The sequence below is a fragment of the Macrotis lagotis genome, chromosome 4 (genome assembly GCF_037893015.1).
Source record: "Macrotis lagotis isolate mMagLag1 chromosome 4, bilby.v1.9.chrom.fasta, whole genome shotgun sequence".
NCBI classification, from domain to species: Eukaryota; Metazoa; Chordata; class Mammalia; order Peramelemorphia; family Peramelidae; genus Macrotis; species Macrotis lagotis.
In genome coordinates, this window is record NC_133661.1 from 224,109,693 (window position 1) to 224,128,290 (window position 18,598).

The 18,598-nt window shown below is 37.2% G+C and overlaps 1 protein-coding gene across 14 annotated transcripts in view; it reads left to right on the forward strand.

Moving 5' to 3' along the window:
* Positions 1–18,249, forward strand: part of UNC79 (unc-79 homolog, NALCN channel complex subunit) — a 364,853-nt gene extending 346,604 nt beyond the window's left edge. For 13 of the 14 annotated variants that reach the window (XM_074235468.1, XM_074235454.1, XM_074235458.1 and 10 more), the window contains 5 exons: positions 1,061–1,247; positions 2,196–2,393; positions 7,799–7,876; positions 14,033–14,074; positions 17,051–18,249. In XM_074235468.1, coding sequence (XP_074091569.1) covers positions 1,061–1,247; positions 2,196–2,393; positions 7,799–7,876; positions 14,033–14,074; positions 17,051–17,251 — 706 coding nt within the window. In that variant the 3' untranslated portion in view covers positions 17,252–18,249. The other variant, XM_074235465.1, reaches the window with a different exon arrangement.
* The last annotated feature ends 349 nt before the right edge of the window (positions 18,250–18,598 follow it).

Genomic DNA, 18,598 nt, shown 5'->3' on the forward strand with positions numbered 1-18,598 from the left:
TACATTGTTGTGAGAGAAAAAAATTGCAAATGCTTTTATTCTATGAAATTAAACCTTAAAGGAATGATGATTATTCTGGAAAAGCCTTCAAATATTTAGCACATCTAGTGGCCAGATGCAGTGAATAATCCCCCCCCTTCCTTATTGCATTCCTATACCTGTATAATAGGTATATTCTTTCTCTATTTTATTTTGTATGTAATTAAATCCAGATCATTTTGGTTAATTTGAAAAAATTACAGATGATGGGATAGAACTTCACTCTATCCTTTGATCTAATATATTGATGAAACATTTGTTATGTGTTTTTATACTGTGTGGGGAGGGAGCACAGAACCTGGTTTTTATCTAAAGAGTCAGTAGTCTAACTGGATAGACAGAACTAATGTAAAACAATCAAAGAACAGTTCTAAGTTAAACTATATAGAACAGTAAGTATAATGGGCAAGGGGATGGAAGTCTCATTTTTAAGGAGGAGTGTGAAAGGTGGCCTATCTTATCTGTTCATCTACACAGTAGAAAGAATGTTGTCCTCACAGTTTTTGACAGGAGGAATTAGTGCAACTAGAAAGCCCAAAGGCCCAAGTGCCAAACTTAGGCCACTGCTATATCCCATAGGTAACTTTTCCTTTGTCATGGGTCATGACTGACCATGACTGAAAGGAGTACTACTTTCAGATCTATGTGACCTGTGTAGTTTAGACCTCCTCTCAAAACTTCATTTCTCTTCTCTGCAGTCTCTGGGGTTTTTTCTTCAGCTCTAATAAACTCTGACTCCATAGAGACTGAACCAGCACAATTTTATTGAGAATTCCTTATATACAGAATAGAATAATAGGCGATCGAGATCTGAAAAACTAAAGGTAACTACTTGTTCATTAAAATTGAGATTTGGGATTAGAAAGGAGAATTAAAATAATATATCTATAAATCATTTTGTTATATAATTTTATGTACTCATAAAGATCATTCAAATTCATTCACTCATTCCATAAATATTTCTTTGCATTTAGAGAATGGAACCTTTTCATATATTACATATTTCCTTCTTCTCTTGCAGACCTAAAGAATTCATTGAGTGTGTTTCTCATATTCGCCTGCTGTCCTGGCTGCTTCTGGGTTCACTCACACATAACTCTGTGTGTCTAAATCCTTCATCTCCCTGTATGCCAATTCCTCTGGATGCAGGATCCCACATTGCAGATCATCTTATCGTTATCCTGATTGGATTTCCTGAGCAATCAAAGGTAAGCAACTTCCACAGAATTGAGACCATATGCATCAAAATTGCTAATGGAAACTCTTATCAGTCAATTATGTTTCTTCTGGGAAAGAATATAAATGAATCTTATCATTTTCCTTCCTTTGTATGTTCTAAAAACAACTGGTGCCTTAATTCAACTTGTTTAAATATCCAGACTCCTTTTCTCCCTTAAGTTTTTATTCAATTTGCATTTCTCAAGGTGTCTTTGTATATGGAGACAGGCAAGAGTTGACTTTCTATCCATGCCAATGTCTCTATTACAAAAAAATAATTATTTACATAATAATGATGCTGTGATAGTTTAATGTGGTATGAAAGAAAATCATATCTGCTTCAACCCTCTGTGGGCTACTTAATTTCAAAGATTAAAAAAGGAAAATAAAGACTCTGTTGGGAATTCTCTAAGGCTGCCTTGAAATCACTTAGTCAAAAATAAACTGCAGAATAACATTTAGTCACATTTCTATGGTATTTTATAGTTTCCAAAGTGCTTTTGCATTCTAAAATGAGGATAATAATTCTTGTACTATCTACCCTGTGAAAAGTACTTCGTGAAACCTGAGATACTTAAGAAGTATGGTGATATTATTCCTCTCTTTCCCCTAAGTTATTCCATGGTTGGAAATTTCAACTCTTTCAAGGAGAGGGAAAGGATTTAATCTGCCAATTAAAGGGGCTGAGGTAGCAGGCTTTATCTCTGATGAACTGCTTTGTTCTTTGAGCCCACACTCCTACTGACTTAGTGAGGATCAGACAAGGATGAATCATAAATTCATAGGAATGGAATAACATTTTTATTCTCTGGTGTCTTGAAACAGATACATGTTGCCTATAGCTTCGTCACATTGTTCAAGCCCCTGGTTGGGGCTCCCTTGGGATGCAGCATGATAGCTGGCTATAACATCTCCCTTTCTTTCATTCTCCTTTGCAGACATCTGTGTTGCACATGTGTTCCCTCTTCCATGCATTTATCTTTGCTCAACTATGGACAGTTTACTGTGAACAAACTGCTGTTGCTCCCTCTGTCCAAAATCAGAATGAATTTAGCTTTACAGCCATTCTTACTGCCCTGGAGTTCTGGAGTCGGGTGACCCCTAGCATTCTACAACTAATGGCACACAACAAAGTGGTAAGTTCTGTATCTATTCCTAAAAATATTCCTCCCTAAACTTGATTGCATTATTTACCTAACACTTTACACCTACTGGGAAACTGAATCTGAATCTCCCCACAATGCTGGATGGCTGTGGTTAATTCTTATTTAACAACAGAGGAGACAACCTCAGAGATGTTAAGTGACCTGACTGTGATGTCACCACCATAAAGTGGTGTAGTCAGGGCCTGAATCTAGATCTTCAGACTTCAGTCCAGTATCATTTCTGTTATGCCACACTATGAAAGCCAAATTAACTCCAGAACTCCACAAGGGGATAGTTTTATTTGCTTCTAATATATTAGAACAGAAAGTAAGGGAAGAAGCTTAATAATATCTTATTTCTCACATGTTCCTTTTTAACACAGCCATTTCTAGATTTGAGTGCCCTCTGATTCCTTCATTTCAAGTCATAGATATATGAAAATATATATTTTTCTATTAACAAACATCTTATTTCTCCTATCTCCCCCCATCCCAAACATTGGGCCAAAAAAAAGGAAAAACAAAATCCTTGTAATGAATATGCATTGTCAAGCAAAACAAATTTCCACAATGGCAAATCTAAAAAAATATGAGTCTATGACTTCTCAGTCAGGAGGTGGGTAACATGAAATTATGTTTGCTTCTTGCATTGATCAGTGTTGAAAAGGCCAGATATGTTTTCCTTTCTTCTATTTTGAGTTGTTCTTATGAATGATCTAATCAGGAAGAAGTTGAGAGATGTCTGTTAAAATATTTTCTCTCCTCAGATTGGGAAGCATAGTGCCATGGCCAGATCCCCAGGACCCTCCAAAAGAGATTTCCCTCCAAGTTGACTTCAACTCATTAATGACGACTTTTTGGTTCTGATCTTTTAACTTAGAAGTTATCATTCATTCCTTGTTCATTCCTTGCCCTCTCTCACTGCCTTCCCTCCCTACCCCTTTCCTCCATACCCAATCTGTTGGCAAGGTGTGTCCATTTCACCTTTGTAATCTCTTAAGTAAGCTCCCTTCTCTTTTCTGTCACTGCCACACTCTGGTGGAGGCCCTCATCACCTTATGTCTGTATTATTGCAACAGCCTGCCTTTTCTCCCCCTACTCCAAGCCATCTGTGATTCAAGCTCTAAAGTGATTTTCCTAAAATGTAGGTTTAATCATGTCATCCCCCTACTCAGAAAACTCCAGGAACAAATACAAAAATGCTCTGTTTGGCTTTCAGAACTCTTTATAACCTAGTCCTTTCTTATCTTTTTTACACCTCACTTCCTGACATCAGCTCTTATATTTCAGTGACAACTGCCTCCTGGCTGTTCCATGAATTCCATCTCTTAGTTCTGGATGATTCCTAAATCCAGTTTTCACTTGGACTGTAGTTTTTATTATAGTGAGAGAGAGCTCATGACCTCCCAGGATAGTATAATTGCCTTTTTGGATAGCTCTTATTGGTGGAAAATTTTTCCTGGCCTCAAACCTGTATCTATTGCTATAAATTATATCCATTATACTCTTTTTTTTGGGGGGGGTTATAAGGCAGTGGGATTAAGTGACTTGCACAAGGTCACATAGCTAGGTAATTATCAAGTGTATTTGAGCTCAGGTCCTCCAGGGCTGGCATCTACTACATCACCTAACTGTCCTATTCATTATATTCTATTCTGTTCCCTAGGAACTTTATAATATCCCTTTATAATATTCCTTAAAATTTTGAAAATAGCTATCATGTCCAAAATGCCTTTCTTTCTTTAGACAGAGCCTCTCCAATTTTGTTACTCAGAATTGAACATGATATTTCAGATGTGATTGGTGCAGTGCAAAGTAAAATGGGACCATTAAGAATGGAACTTTTCTCTCTTTTTCCTTTTCTTTGGTCTTTTTCTTCTTTTCTTTTGTTTTTTTTTTGATTTTTTGGGAAGGCAATGGGATTAAGTGATTTGCCCAAGGTCACATAGCTAGGCAATTATTAAATGTCGGAGATCGGATTTGAACTCAGATACTCCTGACTCTAGGGCCGGTGCTCTATCCACGGCACCACCTAGCTGCCCCAAGAATGGAATTTTTAATGGAACTTGAGATTACATTTATTTGACAGGGTTTTTGGAACATACATTGAACTGCTAACATATTAAGATTATAATCTTCTAAATCACCTTGATCTTTTTTCAAAAGAACTATTGTTTAATTAAACTTTTCTCATTTTGAAATTATAAAGTCAATTTTTCTTAACTTTGTAAAATATTTTTTGTTTAATTTGGCCCTATCATTCTTGCTTCTTGAATGCTTTTTGAATTCTGGATATCATCTAACATATTTGCCATCTCTTAAATTTGATCTGATAAGCATGCCATCTATGTCTTATCTTCAAATTTGTATAAAAATGTTCATTTGCATAGTGCCAAGACAGATCCCTAAGGCAGATCCTCTAGAAACCTCTTTCCTAGTTGATCATCTAATCCATATCTGTCCAGTTGATTGTACACAAAAGTAGCCTGGGAGAGTTTGTTAGATGCTTTGCTGAAGCTTCTTGAATATTCCTTTTAATAAGTGGCTCTAGTTAGCCTATCCCCCCCAAAAAAGATTAAAGTTAGTCTAACATTACCTTTTACTTACATATTATTTTTATTGATTTATTTTTACATCACTTTCTAAATATCTCCCCCACATCTAGCTATTGAGCCATTCCTTTATAAAAATATTTTAAAGGAAAATGAAAAAAATGACTCAGCAAAACTAATTAACAGTTGTGTGTGATAGTATGTATAAAAGCCTACAAAGTTCCTACCTCTACAAAGAAGAAATGTTGGTTCTTTTTCTTATTTGTCTCCGTGGCCTGGATAGACCATTATAATTACATACAATTCAGTTTCATTGTCATTTTTTCTCATTTACATTATTGTATTCTGCTTGTCATTCTGCATAATTTCAAAAACAATTTCTCATACTTCTCTTAGTTTTTCCATAGTTTTCATTTCTTAGGGTATATTACTCAAATAATTTCAAGAACATAGTTTGCATAGCCAGTCCCCAATTAATGGATATCTTATCTTCTCCAGGTCTTTGTTATCACTAAAAGTGATAAAATATTTTGGTGTATACCAACTATTTGGCATAATTTGTTATTAAGAAGATTTGCAGGGTTTCTGGGAATTACCACTTCCTATTCTAGATGTTTAACTATTGATTCATTTAGTCATGGTGCAGAATTTGCCAGGAATTGTCCAATCTGTAGTTTGTAAACCTCACCCTCTTTTCTCTGTACTACTTCTGATGATAGTTGTAATAATCATTTATATAGTACACTTCATATTATGAAATCTGGCTTTAGACATTTATCTAGCTGTGTAATCCTGGGCAAATCACCTAATCCCATTTACCTCTGTTTCCTCAACTGTAAAATGAGCTGAAGAAGGAATGGTAAACCACTTCAACATCTTGGCCAAATAGGGTCATGAAGAATCAGACATGACTGAAAAATGACTGTACTATATTTTTTGAATCTAAGGTCTGAGCTTTAAATTCATTCCTGTTAAAGGTACCATGACACAGTAGGTCAGATATTGGACACGAAGTCAGTAACAAAAGCAAGAACAATAAACATTTATTAATGCTGTATACCAGGGACTGTGCTAAATACTGGGGATAAAAACTTAAAAGTGAAAAAAAGTTAAAAGTGAGACACTCTCTTTCCTCAATGAATTTATATTCTACCGGAAGATGTAGATTCATGTCCTACCTCTGACTTTGATTAGTTTTTTGACTTTTGGGTAAGTCATTTGTCAATCATCAAAGTGATATTTCTATAATCTGGATTGTTTTTGCTTGATTCAGCATAGTTTATAGGATGGTTTTGTTTTATTTTGATTGGGAAAGGGAGAGAAGATAAATGCTTGTTAATTTAAAAATAAAACATTAAAAAACCTATATAGCTAAAATATAGTTCTGTCACTCAGGAAATTTCTGGGATTCCCTATTGTCTCTAGATTAAAATAGAAAATCTTCTGTTTAATGCCTTCACAATGTCTCCACTCTACCTTCCAAGGCTGTTTTCATATTGTTCCACACATATTTTAGCCAAACTGCTCTTCCCTGTCCATTATATTCCGATTTGTATCACCATGCCTCTCACAAGGCTATCTTCCCCTATGCATGGAATAGGTCCCTCCTCACCTCCTCTTCTTTGAATCTCTTTCTTGCATCAAGATTTAGCTCAAATGACACCTCTTACACAAGGTCTTTGATGTTACCAGAGTTATTATACTCTGTCTGAAATTGCTTTATATATATATATATATATATATATATATATATATATACACTTTATTGCATCTTGATTTACTTCTGTACATGTGGTTTCATTCCAAAAGAATGGAACCTCTTGAAGGGCAGAGATTGTTCTGTTTTTTTCCTTGTATTTCTAATACCTAGCCAAGGGCTTCATACTTATAAAATAATACTTGTTCAATAGTAGAATGGATTTAACCTCAATGGCCTTCAAATATATCTTAAAGATGATAAATTATAGACAGGATGCTTTAGTGAAAGAGTTCTGAGAAAGACCTAGGTCCTTGACTCATGATGTAAATTTAATCTTGTTAGAGTCTTCCTAGCCTGTTAAAATCTTTTTAGATCTTGAAGCTATTCTACAACATTGTAGCCATTATCACAGATGTTAGTGTCATTTTAAATAAACTTCTGCAGAATTTTTTTTTTACTTAGACAAACATTCATCACTGAGCCCAATCACTAACAGTACAGTATAAATGCAGGACAGAGATTTTTTTTGTTTTGTGTCACAGATGGATTTTACAATGTTCCTTTTTCCTTGAAGAGATACTATATAGCATATGTTACCTATAAAATTAAAGTGAAATAAAATTATCTTAATTCTGAGACTGTAGGGTAAATTTTTTGACAATATTTGAGACAAGTATAGATAAGGGTACAAACCCAGTGCTGGGAAACACTAATTTAGGGGAATTATTCTTTCTGTTTTATGTACAGTCAGACATGAAATCACTCATGGAGTCCTTCATCCTAATGAAAGTGAAGACTTTAAAGCAAATAAAGTTCCCTGAAGATCTCTCCAACTTGTTCCTGATTAAGTGACAGATAAGAGTTCAAGATGAAAGAAGGGAAATACTTTGGAAAAGGTGTATGACTTGAAATGAAGGCAGCTGAAAGCTGCCAGGAAAAAAAAATTGATAATCAGCTAGTGGTTCATGGTACTATATAGGGACAATTATTTTAGAAGAGAAAAACTTAGCAAATTAGAAACTATTAGTACCTTCATTCACTTTCTGGTATGGAGTTTTAGAGGCAAATAAAAAAATAGTCATGAGGAAAGGAGCATGAACAGAACACTGGGAAAAGTATTTGTTTCTCTTTTTTGTTTTTTTCAGATGGTAGAAATGGTATGTCTCCATGTGATCAGTTTGATGGAAGCACTACAAGAATGCAATTCAACCATTTTTGTCAAGGTATGAAAGCCATAATCGTTCTTAGGAAAAACTTCCACCCCAGCTTTCAGAGCCTAGCCATCTCTTTTGAATGAGACAATTTAAAAAACAGTTTCAGTAGCCACAGCTGGAGGATTTACTTGTATTAAAAATCTTAACTAAATGTGAGAAAACATGATAAAATGTGAAAATTACTCATTAACAATATACTTGTGGAAGAAAATTGTCCTGACAGTGGCGCCAGGAGAAACTGGGTAGTACATGTTTACCCTTCTCAAAGGTATAGTTATTTCAATCATTGCCCCTTATCTGTGTGATTCTTTAAGATAAATGTAATTTAATTGAAGAAAGTGCCTTAGAGATTACAATAACATGTTTAAAGTCATTGTTTGATATGAAAAAGTCAAGGAATTGAGAAAGAGCATATCAGTCCAATTATATCCCTGATAGTTTCATTATTTTCTATTCTTTTGACTATGTACTTTAGGAGATGGGGGAAACCCCCCCCCCCACAAGTTTCCTTAGTGCTATGCTAAGGCCTAGATGGGACTGGGATAAGTACTGAACCCATTATTTAATTGATATTGGGAGAATTCCCCAGGTAAGGAAGCAACCTCTACCAATGTAAGTCAGTACCCTCCTGCAACTTAGAGTAGTTTTAGAGAATTAGAGTTCTGATAGTGACTTGCTCAGGGTCACAAAGCCAGTATTTATCAGATGAATTCAATTTTGCCTGGTTTCCTAGATACTCTTTCATACTTCCTCTCTTTACCTTGAAAAAGACCGTGGATGAGGGAGTGCAATTAGGCTAATATCAGAATATGATATGGTATTGGTCCTAATGATCATTAAGAATATGACCAACATGCTGGATAATTGTCTTTCATAACCCAATATCACCTTATTAGTTGGAGGGACCATTCAATGAAATATGTTTCTTTGAACAAAAATTAGTCTTCAAGTGACAGAAAGAGTTGGAGGATCCCATGTCATCATCAAACAAGGGGCCTTACAGATCAGAAAGTTCAAAATGCTTATTTCCTACACATAAAAAAACTGAGACTCAAAGATGTTAAGTGACTTATCCAAGGTCAAACAGGCAAAACACAAGTCTCATGGGTGTGGAAAAGCCAGGAATAGAGCTAAGTTAATTTGACTCTAAGAACATTGCTTTTTTATTTTGGCTAAAATAACCTCCTTTTTAAAAGTTTTCCAGGGAAGGGAAAAAACCTCACCACCCACCTTACTCTATTATATCATTACTGAACCCAAAGTAAATTATGTCTAATTCTTACTGACAGCTTTGCATGAGCCACTAGCAAAAAGAAAGTTATTCAATAAACCAAATTAGGCATTCCTTAAATAGGATGATTGCTGGATTATATTAGACTGTCGATAATAATGAAGTTTAACCTGAAACCTTCTGTCATGTAATTGGTAAATTATAAACCTGAATGTCATTTGAAAGTACATTTGAGAATCATGTAGTCACTTATTATACTAGTTGGGGAGAGTAAGAAATATTTTACCCACTAAACTCTATCTTTTAAACAATACTAGTCTGTCACATACAACTATGCCACTGACTCAGAAAAGCAACACTTACTGATGGGACCTGAGAGATGTCATACTTCTGGGTATTTCTGACAAATATACCATTCTTCCTGAGTTCTGAACAAAGACCTTTGTCAAAGAAACTTTCTACACTGATGTTTGCTAGTTCTTTTTTTATATTTACATTTTTACTTATTTACACATTACTAAAATATTCTTGTTGTAAGTGTAAACATAATTCCCCCTGCCCCCACAAAAATAAAAAAGCCTCATCAGAAATAAAGTGAAAGAAAGAGAAAAAAATGTGCTTCAGTCTGTGTTCCAATACCATCAGCTCTGTCTCTGGGGTGGATCACATTCTTTATCATAAGTCCATCAGAGAAGTTACTTCTATATGTTTCCACAGTTGATGTTGCTGATTATAATTCCCTCCATCCCTTCCTCCCCTATACCATTTGCTATATTTTCTGTTCTTTTCACTCTGTCCCTCTTCAAAAGTGTGCTGCAGGACAGCTGAATGGCACAGTGGACAGAGCACTAGTCCTAGGGCCAAGAGGCCCCATGCCTACATTGCCCCCCCCAGAGGCCTAGCACCCACCCAGCCCTGTAGTCCTAGACAGCCCACCCAATCCTTTCACCTTACAAAAAGTAAAAAAATAAAATGTGTTATATCTGTCTTCTCCCATGATCTACCCTGTCCTTTGTCACCTATATCCCCCCTCCCCTCCCCTATCCCCTTTCTCCATCCCTTCTCTCCTTTTTCTTCTAGATTTCTATGCCTTCTTAAGTATATGTGTTGTTTCCTCTCTGAGTCATTTCTAGTGAGAATGAAGGTTCCCTCATTCCCCCCTCACCTTCCCTGCTTCCAAACCATTGCAAAAGCTATTTCTTGACTCTTTTACATTAAATATCTTAGCCTATTTTACCTCTCCTTTCCCTTTCTCCCTGTACATTTCCCTTTTACCTAGGCAGAAGGAGCTTTTACAATATATTATATTTTCAAATTCAGCCCTCTCCTGTGCATCATCTATAAAAGCTCCTTCTGCCTGCTCTATTAAATGAGAAGGTTCATATGAGTATTATCAGTATCTTCTTTCCATGTAGGAATACATGCAGTTCATTATCACTAAGTCCCTCATAATTTACCCTTCTCATCTTATCTTCTCTCTCTCTCTCTCTCTCTCTCTCTCTCTCTCTCTCTCTCTGTGTGTGTGTGTGTGTGTGTGTGTGTACTTGAAGATCAAATTTTCTGTTTAGTTCTGGTCATTTCAACAGGAACATTTAAAATTCTCTTATTTCAATGAAAGTCCATCTTTTCCTCTGGAAGAGGATGTACAGTTTTACTGGGTAGTTGATTCTTGGTTGCATTCCAAGATTTTTTTGCCTTCTGGAATATTATATTCCAAGCCCTATGAGCCCTTAATGTAGGTGCTGCTAAGTCCATAATGTTTGTATTTTTTCCTTTTGGCTGCTCATAGTATTTTCTCTTTGCCTTGGGAGTTCTGGAACTTAGCTATAATATTCCTAGGGGGTTGGGGTTTTTTGGATCACTTTCAGGAGGAGATAGGTGGATTATCTTAATTTCTATTTTTCCCTCTGCTTCTAGGATATCAGAACAATTTTCCTGTAGAAATTCTTTAAAAATGAAGTCAAAGCTCTTTTCCTGATCATGATTTTCAGGTAGCCCAATAGTTTTTAAATTGTCTCCTTTGGATCTGTTTTTCCAGATCAGTTGTTTTTTTTCAATGAGATATTTCACTGTTTCTTCTAGTTTTTCCATTCTTTTGATATTGTTTTATTGTGTCTTGATTCCTCACAAAGTCATCAACTTCCTTTAGCTCCATTCTACATTTGAAGGATTTGTTTTCCTCAGAGAGATTTCTTATCTCCTTTTTCATCTGGCCAATTCTGCTTTTTTAAGGTATTTTTCTCCTCATTAATATGGCTCCTCATTAAGTTTTTGAACTGTTTTTTTCCCATTTGACCCAAACTAGTTTTTAGTATGTTATTTTCTTCAGTATTTTTTTGGATCTCCTTGACTAAGCTGTTGACTTGGTTTTCATGTTTTTCCTGCATCTCCCTCATTTTTCTTCCCAATTATTCCTCTACTTCCCTTACTTGATTTTCAAAATATTTCTTGAGCTCTAAAATAGCCTGAGACCAACCTCTATATTTCTTGGAGGTTTTAGATGCAGAAGCTTGGACTTTCTAATCTTCAGAGTATGTGTCTTGATCCACCATGGGACCAAAGTAATTGTCTCTGGTCATGTTTCTTTTTTTCTATTCACTCATTTCCCCAGCCTGGTTTTGGGGTGCTTCCCAAAATTTTGAGTATTATTGGGACACTCCTGGCAAGGACCTCAATTCCTTCAAGGTGTGAGAGACTCTGACTGCTCTCCTGGCCTGTGCTCTGGTCTGTGGATGGCAATGTGGGCCCCAAGACTACAACCAGGGTCTGACTATGGACATAGCCACAGAGTGCTGTCTCTATAAAAGGGTCAGAGGAGAGACCTTAACAGTCTGCACCCACCCTCTTACCTTCTGTGGGCTGAGCGCTCTGGTATTTGCTTTTTCTTTAAGAGGCAATCCAACATCTTGGCCCCAGATATAAGCCATACCAAAAGAATGCAAAGACTTTCTTATGAGGAAAGGAAACACCTGGGAAAATACTCTCAGAGGGGCACTAATAGACCAAATTTGGAGTCAGACATACCAGGAAATCTCCTAAGCGTAGGGTTTTTAAATTTTGTGTGGGTCATGGATCCCACTTGGTTGTCTGGTAAAGTCTATGGACCCCTTCTGAAATACATTTTTAAATTAAATACTAAATTGATGTAGAGATAAGTAAAATGAAGGTGTATTTTTTTCCTATACAAGTTCATGGATGAACTGTTTCTGAACTGTAACCTGATGATGAATTAATATATTCTCCTAGAATAACAATCACCAACTCTATGGTTACTCACAATCACTATTTGTAAACTCTAATTATAGACATTTAACTCCAATCTCCAGACTGCTGGTTAGAATTTCCTTTTCTCCTGAACATTTGTTTCCTATGTTGATAACCTTATACACGTGTCTGTGTGTGTGTGTGTGTGTGTGGCAGGGATAGACAGCCCAGCCATCTCATGAAATTGTTTCCTGAATTATTGACACCATATTAAGACAGTAAATCCCTGAAGCTGCTATAGAAGTTGGTACCAATGTTTTATCTTTTACTTCTCTTTGGTTTTTGGTAAAATGAGAATCTCAGAGCTATAAGAACTTCAGAGGCCATCTAGATATCTGGGGTAGCTTATTCTGTGATTCAAAATGTTTAGGCAAGGATTAAGATCAGATAATTTGTGGCACAGACTTCTGAGGCACTGACCCTTACTGTCTTATGACAATTGAAGCCTAATAATAAGAAGAAGCCACAGGGATCATTTTCAGATGATGGAACTTCACCCATTGATATTTCCCCTAAAGACTAAAATTATGCTATATCAATGTGTTGAACAAGATCACCGTTTTTTAAAGAAACTAATAAACTGAAAATGTTAACAAGGTATTAAAATAAGTATATGTGCCAATTAACCTGAGGAACAAAAGAATAAACAGAAATAAAAATAATCACTTTCTTAGACTCAATAAATTCAATTTTGATGTGTTAACAGTCTCCAAAGAGGACAGTAAATTGGAGTAAATTAAACAAATTATTGGTTTAAGAATTAAAGGGTCACTATTTAAACTTCTAACTTCAGGTTTTTTCAGACTTTAATTAGGATTTCTCTTCAGACTCTCCCGAAATCGTGCCTCAGACTGAGGAAATAACAATTACAACTTGTCTTCTGAAAGCTCGGAGGGACTATTCCTTATTTCACTACATTGTTGAATTGAAATTTTCTACTGCTTTAAGGGAGCTGAGACCTTTGGAGAAAGTAGAAGCTGGTGGTACTTAATCAGGAATGAGGGACATTGTTTCTACTCTATACAAAATATCCTGCCCAAAAGAGAGAAAGTCATATGTAGGAATAGATATAGTCTATAGAGACTATGGATTTTAAAGCCTTGTGCTGAGTCTGGCCCCTTCCTTGTACCAGTCATTTAGGTATATACACAGACTGTACAAAGTTCCTACCTCCTTGCTTTGTTTCAATTTACCTTCTAAATCGTAGAAGTTGGAAATAGAAGTCTATCTTTTTCTGGTAGTGTGGAATTCTAGCTGCTGTCCATGAACCTTTTCTTAACAGCAAAGAGCTAATACAATCATGGTTATATCTGGAGAATAATTTCTGAGGATTCTAGGAAGGAAAACCTATTTAAGGAAGTGAAGGCATTTTTAAAACTATATACTAACTTTCCCCTCATTGAGAGGCTTTCTAGAGATAATCAGTCATTTGCTCTAAAGTGTATGTTCCAAGGAACCATGGGGTACTTATTAACCTCCAAATGCCACCAGCTCAGCAGGGCCTGGACTCAAAAACATTTTTTTTTCTGATTATGGGCAATGCCTCAGCATGTGCCCTCATCTTTGCAAAGAGAGAAGGATTAACGATGCCCTGCTTTCCCTCACTGTAATTGCGTCTGATGTGGCCAAATAGTACAATAATAGCCAATATCTTTGTTTCTCCCTCACAGCTCATACCTATGTGGCTGCCAATGATTCAGTCAAATTTGAAGGTAAGTTATTCTATAGGCTATTTTTAGGGTAAGTTTTTAGTTTGAACTTCTGTTCATCTTGAAAATGCCATGAAGTTCATAGAAATTTTGAATATTAATTTCACTTTAAGAATTGTCATGCATGTCACATGGTAATTGCAGATTGTCTTATAATTCCACTATCATCACCACTGTCATCCTTCCAAGTACTGGACCATAGAATTTAGAACTGGAAAGGACCTTGCAGATCGAGTCCAATTCTTTCATGTTACAGAGAGGGAAATTAAGACCCAGAGTTATTTGTCTTGTCTAGGCTTACACAAGAGCTGGGATTCAAAACCAGGATACTGACTTCAAACCTTTGTCTACTATATCATTTTTTAAAGCACTGCCTGTGTTTGTTATGACAACACATTAAGCACCTGTGACTTTGTCAATACCTCCCTCTAAACACATATTGTACTCAAGGGTCAAGGATTCCTGCAACATCCAAACATCCTCTAAAGGCCTGTTTCCTATCACATCAGGCCATAGGGTGAAATAGTTCTGGTAAAAACAAATGAGAAGAATGTCTTTGCACAAACTTCCCTCCCTATAATACATATAATTGTGTAGGTCATGTCATCAGGTGTATAATGACATGGTTCTCTGTGATTACAAGGGACTAACATTATCATCATCATACCCATCTGAGGAGGAGGCAACTTTCTCAGCTTCAAGTAGCTCAGTTTCAGAGATGGCCTTGAATCCTCATTCTAGGCCTAGCACTATATCTACTATAGCATGCTGCCTCTCTATTATAATTATAATTATTTATAAAAACAGTCTAAATAACTATCTTCATGAGGTTGGTATTATTATCCCCATTTTATAGATTGGGAACTGAGATCCAGAAAAATTAAATGATTTGACCAAAGTCAGAGAACCACTAAGCAGCAGCCAAGATTCAAATTCAAATCCTGAGTACTCTTTCCATTGGGCCACACTGGTTGTTATATTATTTATATCCTTAGAACATATTCCTATAAAATATTCAAGGATTTTATAGATTACATTTTATAGATTATGATGATCCAGAAAGTTAAGTGACCTACTCCAAGTTACATATTAAAAGTAGCAGACCTCCAACTAGAATCCTCATCTTAAATTCTGGCCCTGTGTTCTATCCGCATGGCCACATAGAATCATTATCAGAAAATAATGCCAGGGAAGGAGTACTATATTTGGCATCAGAAGACCTAAGTTTGATCCCAACTCTGCCAGTTAGGTAAGTCCCTCAATCTTTCTGGAGCTATTTCCCTCATCAGAGGGTGGTGTGGGGAGAACTAAATGGTTTCTAAGGTCTTCCAACTCTAAACTCTATTTCTATAGCATTTATCAAATACCTTATTGCACTTTTGTGTAGAGACTGTTCCCTCAATAGGAGCTTGGAAGGACAGTTCTTAGAGAGACACAGCAAGCCTTTAGACCTCAGAGTAATAACAATAAACTCTCAAGTGAAAGGCAAGAGAACCATTTCCAGGGATCCTTCTCACTGATTCTCCATTCCAAATGCAGGTTTGTGCTATGGATCTGATGTGTCTTGTTCTCAACAAGTCCTAGTTTGCTGATTAGATGCAGAAGTCTAGCCATTTTTAAAGAACAAACTAGTGTGACTTGATCCAGATTCTGTCCAATTAAATGTCCCAACCACTGTCATCAGTCTTCCATGATGGAAAGAAAATTTTGAAGGGCATTTATTAAATGATACAATCAGAGCTGTGAGGGTCATCAGAGATTTTCAGGTATAATTCCTTTATTTTATATTTTAGAAATTGGGACCCAGAGAGAAGTGACTTGCCCAAAGTCACACTATCAATAAGTAGTGAGAACTCAGATATTAGAATTATTCAATTTTGTAGCTGAAAGTGACTTTAGATATTATTTATAATCCCTTTCTCTACCAGCATCCCTTCCATTTTTCTGATGAGGAAACTGTGATTCTGAGAGATGAAGTAATTTCCTCGAAGATGCAGAACTAATGGCATCCTAATTCCCAGCCTGGTGCACTTTCTATACCACTAGCCAGCCTCTAGGGAAGCTTTGAGGCAGGAGGGGTAAACATACTTGATTGTTCCTAAACATAGATATTTGATCTTGGCAGAGGCATAGAGAAGTTAGTCGCCAGCCACATTCACAAGTTTGGTGCAAGAATTCAGTTTCCATCTTGTCTTAGTTTTTGTCACCTGTCCGACAGTGATGGTATTAGTAGGTGGGTAAGTGGGAGGAATTCAGGAGGCTTCCTTGTGCCCATTCTTAGGGGCAAAAGAAACAAGGAGATAGCACTGGGGGAAGAGATCAGCTTGATAAGCTGGGGCAAATATGCACTGGTACTCTCCTTGGCATGGTATTTATGATGGAAAATAACAGAGTTAAGATCTATATGTCAGCTCCCTCTGAATCCTGATGGTATCAGCATTGCTGTGGCTATGGACAGAATGCTTTTTTGAGCTTTGCATTTAAGAAAGATTGCTGTGAACTTGGGCAGCAGGTCTCCCCACAGAAGACAACTTTTGAACTCAATAGATTGGCATCAGAAAGAAACAATGACTAAATGATATCCCCTTCTAAATTTTCCTAGGGATAAGGTACGTTTCACCTTGAGAATAGAAGACCTGGGTGTCTCTTTAGGGGCCAGGGGAGGGAAGCCTGATGGCTACTTCAAGTGTCTGAAGGTCTGTCAGATGGGAGAGGATAAACTTTTTTTTGCTTGACCCCAGAACCAGGAGCAAGGAGTGGTGATCCAACAGAGACAGATTGGAACTCATCCAAGGGACAACAAATCTTTTAGCAGAGCTGCCCCATGGCAGAAGGGGCTGCCTCAGGATGAGGCAGTGCTCCCATCCCTGAGGCCGGTCAGGGGCATCTAGATGACCACTTAGGGAGGCTGTGCATCCAGGGATGCCCGCCAGCCCTGAGCCGTTCTGGGATCCTGAGGCTCTTGTTATGTTTTCACAGCATTTATCGGCTGGACTACAACTACGACTTCAAGCAATTCAGAACAATGTGAACCACCACAGCCTGAGGATGCTGCCGGGCTCGGGACAGGCCAGCACGAGCTCCTCCGCCCTCCGGAAGTGGCTCCAGTGCACCCAGTTCAAAATGGCCCAGGTGGAGATCCAGTCGTCCGAAGCTGCCTCCCAGTTCTACCCTCTATGAACGGGGGCTGTCGCTTGTAGCGGGGATACTCTGGTTCAGCAATAACGGGGTTCCAGACAAACACTAGGATCCACGCAGGGCGGCAGAGGCACTGGGGACGCTCCGCACCCTCCGTAGAGTAGCTACAGACGTGCGGAGCCCGCGATGGCCGCGCTGAAGCCTTCCTGCTTCACCTGTTTCTGACGTCTCCTTGGGCTAGCCGATTAAGTGTTTCCTTACATTCTTTTTTAAGAACCAAATCATTTCTCTTTAACTGACTTCTATTTTTTTTAAGAAGAAAAAAATAGACTGGTGGGCACTCACAGAAAAGTTGTATAAGTCCCCCTGTTGCTATTTTTGATGACAGAGAATAAATAGGGTTTTTGAAGCCTTTTAGTGTTTTTTCTTAAAACCGACTCTTGGCAATGCAATAAAACTCCTCACCGTGCGCCGGTGACACCCTACGGAGGCTTGGGGTCACGATCGTGGGAAAAAGCGGCAGCTTGCAAGGAGCATTACAAAGTGCACTTAGAAATTAGGGGGTTTAACTGTGCCAATTCTTCCTCCCTTTCTTTTTTTCTTTCTTTCCCTTTTTATAATATCATTTTCCAAAACTGTCCAGTACGGTGGCTTATTTTTAAAACAACTGCAACAAACCACAAAAACTAGGTTTTTTGACTCCTTTGTTTGAGGCTGTACTTTCTTCTTGTAAGCTTTAGGATAACCCCTTTAGTTTTATGAATAAGAAATTTTATTCTTTTCATAATACTTGTATACAATTCCATTGGGATTAAAAAAAACAAACTGTAGATTGCATACCATCCTAATGGAATCCCAGCGCTGACACGGTAACACCGCGGTCGGAATCCCATTCCTAAAGTCGAATTTTCATAGTGCAAGAGTGCCGAGATGCGGTGGCGCTCATGGTCAACTTTGTGCATTCACAAATGGTACTTCTCTTCTTTTACTCCTGTAATGCACTGACAAAAAGAAGAATTAATACACGTTTAAGCTGTATATGAACATGCTATTAAATGCATATTCTTTATTATCTTCGAGAGCCTGAGGGTTTTCTTTTTAAAAACTAGTTTATAGGTCTAAAGGGATTCCTTGGGGATGCCATAGAGGGTATTCCTGCTTCAAGCTGTGTTTGGACTATATACCCACTGAGGTCAAGAAATCCAACAAATAATAATGAAGCTACTACTCTATGAGAAGGTCTCAAATATAAATAATAAATAAAAAGAACCAAAAATAAGGAGCATAGGCCAGAGGAGAGATCAGTGACAGGAATAAATATCAAAGTGAAGATAGGGGAAGCTACTAGAATGGTCCTTGTCAGTGGCAACAAAGACCTCAATGAGAGAT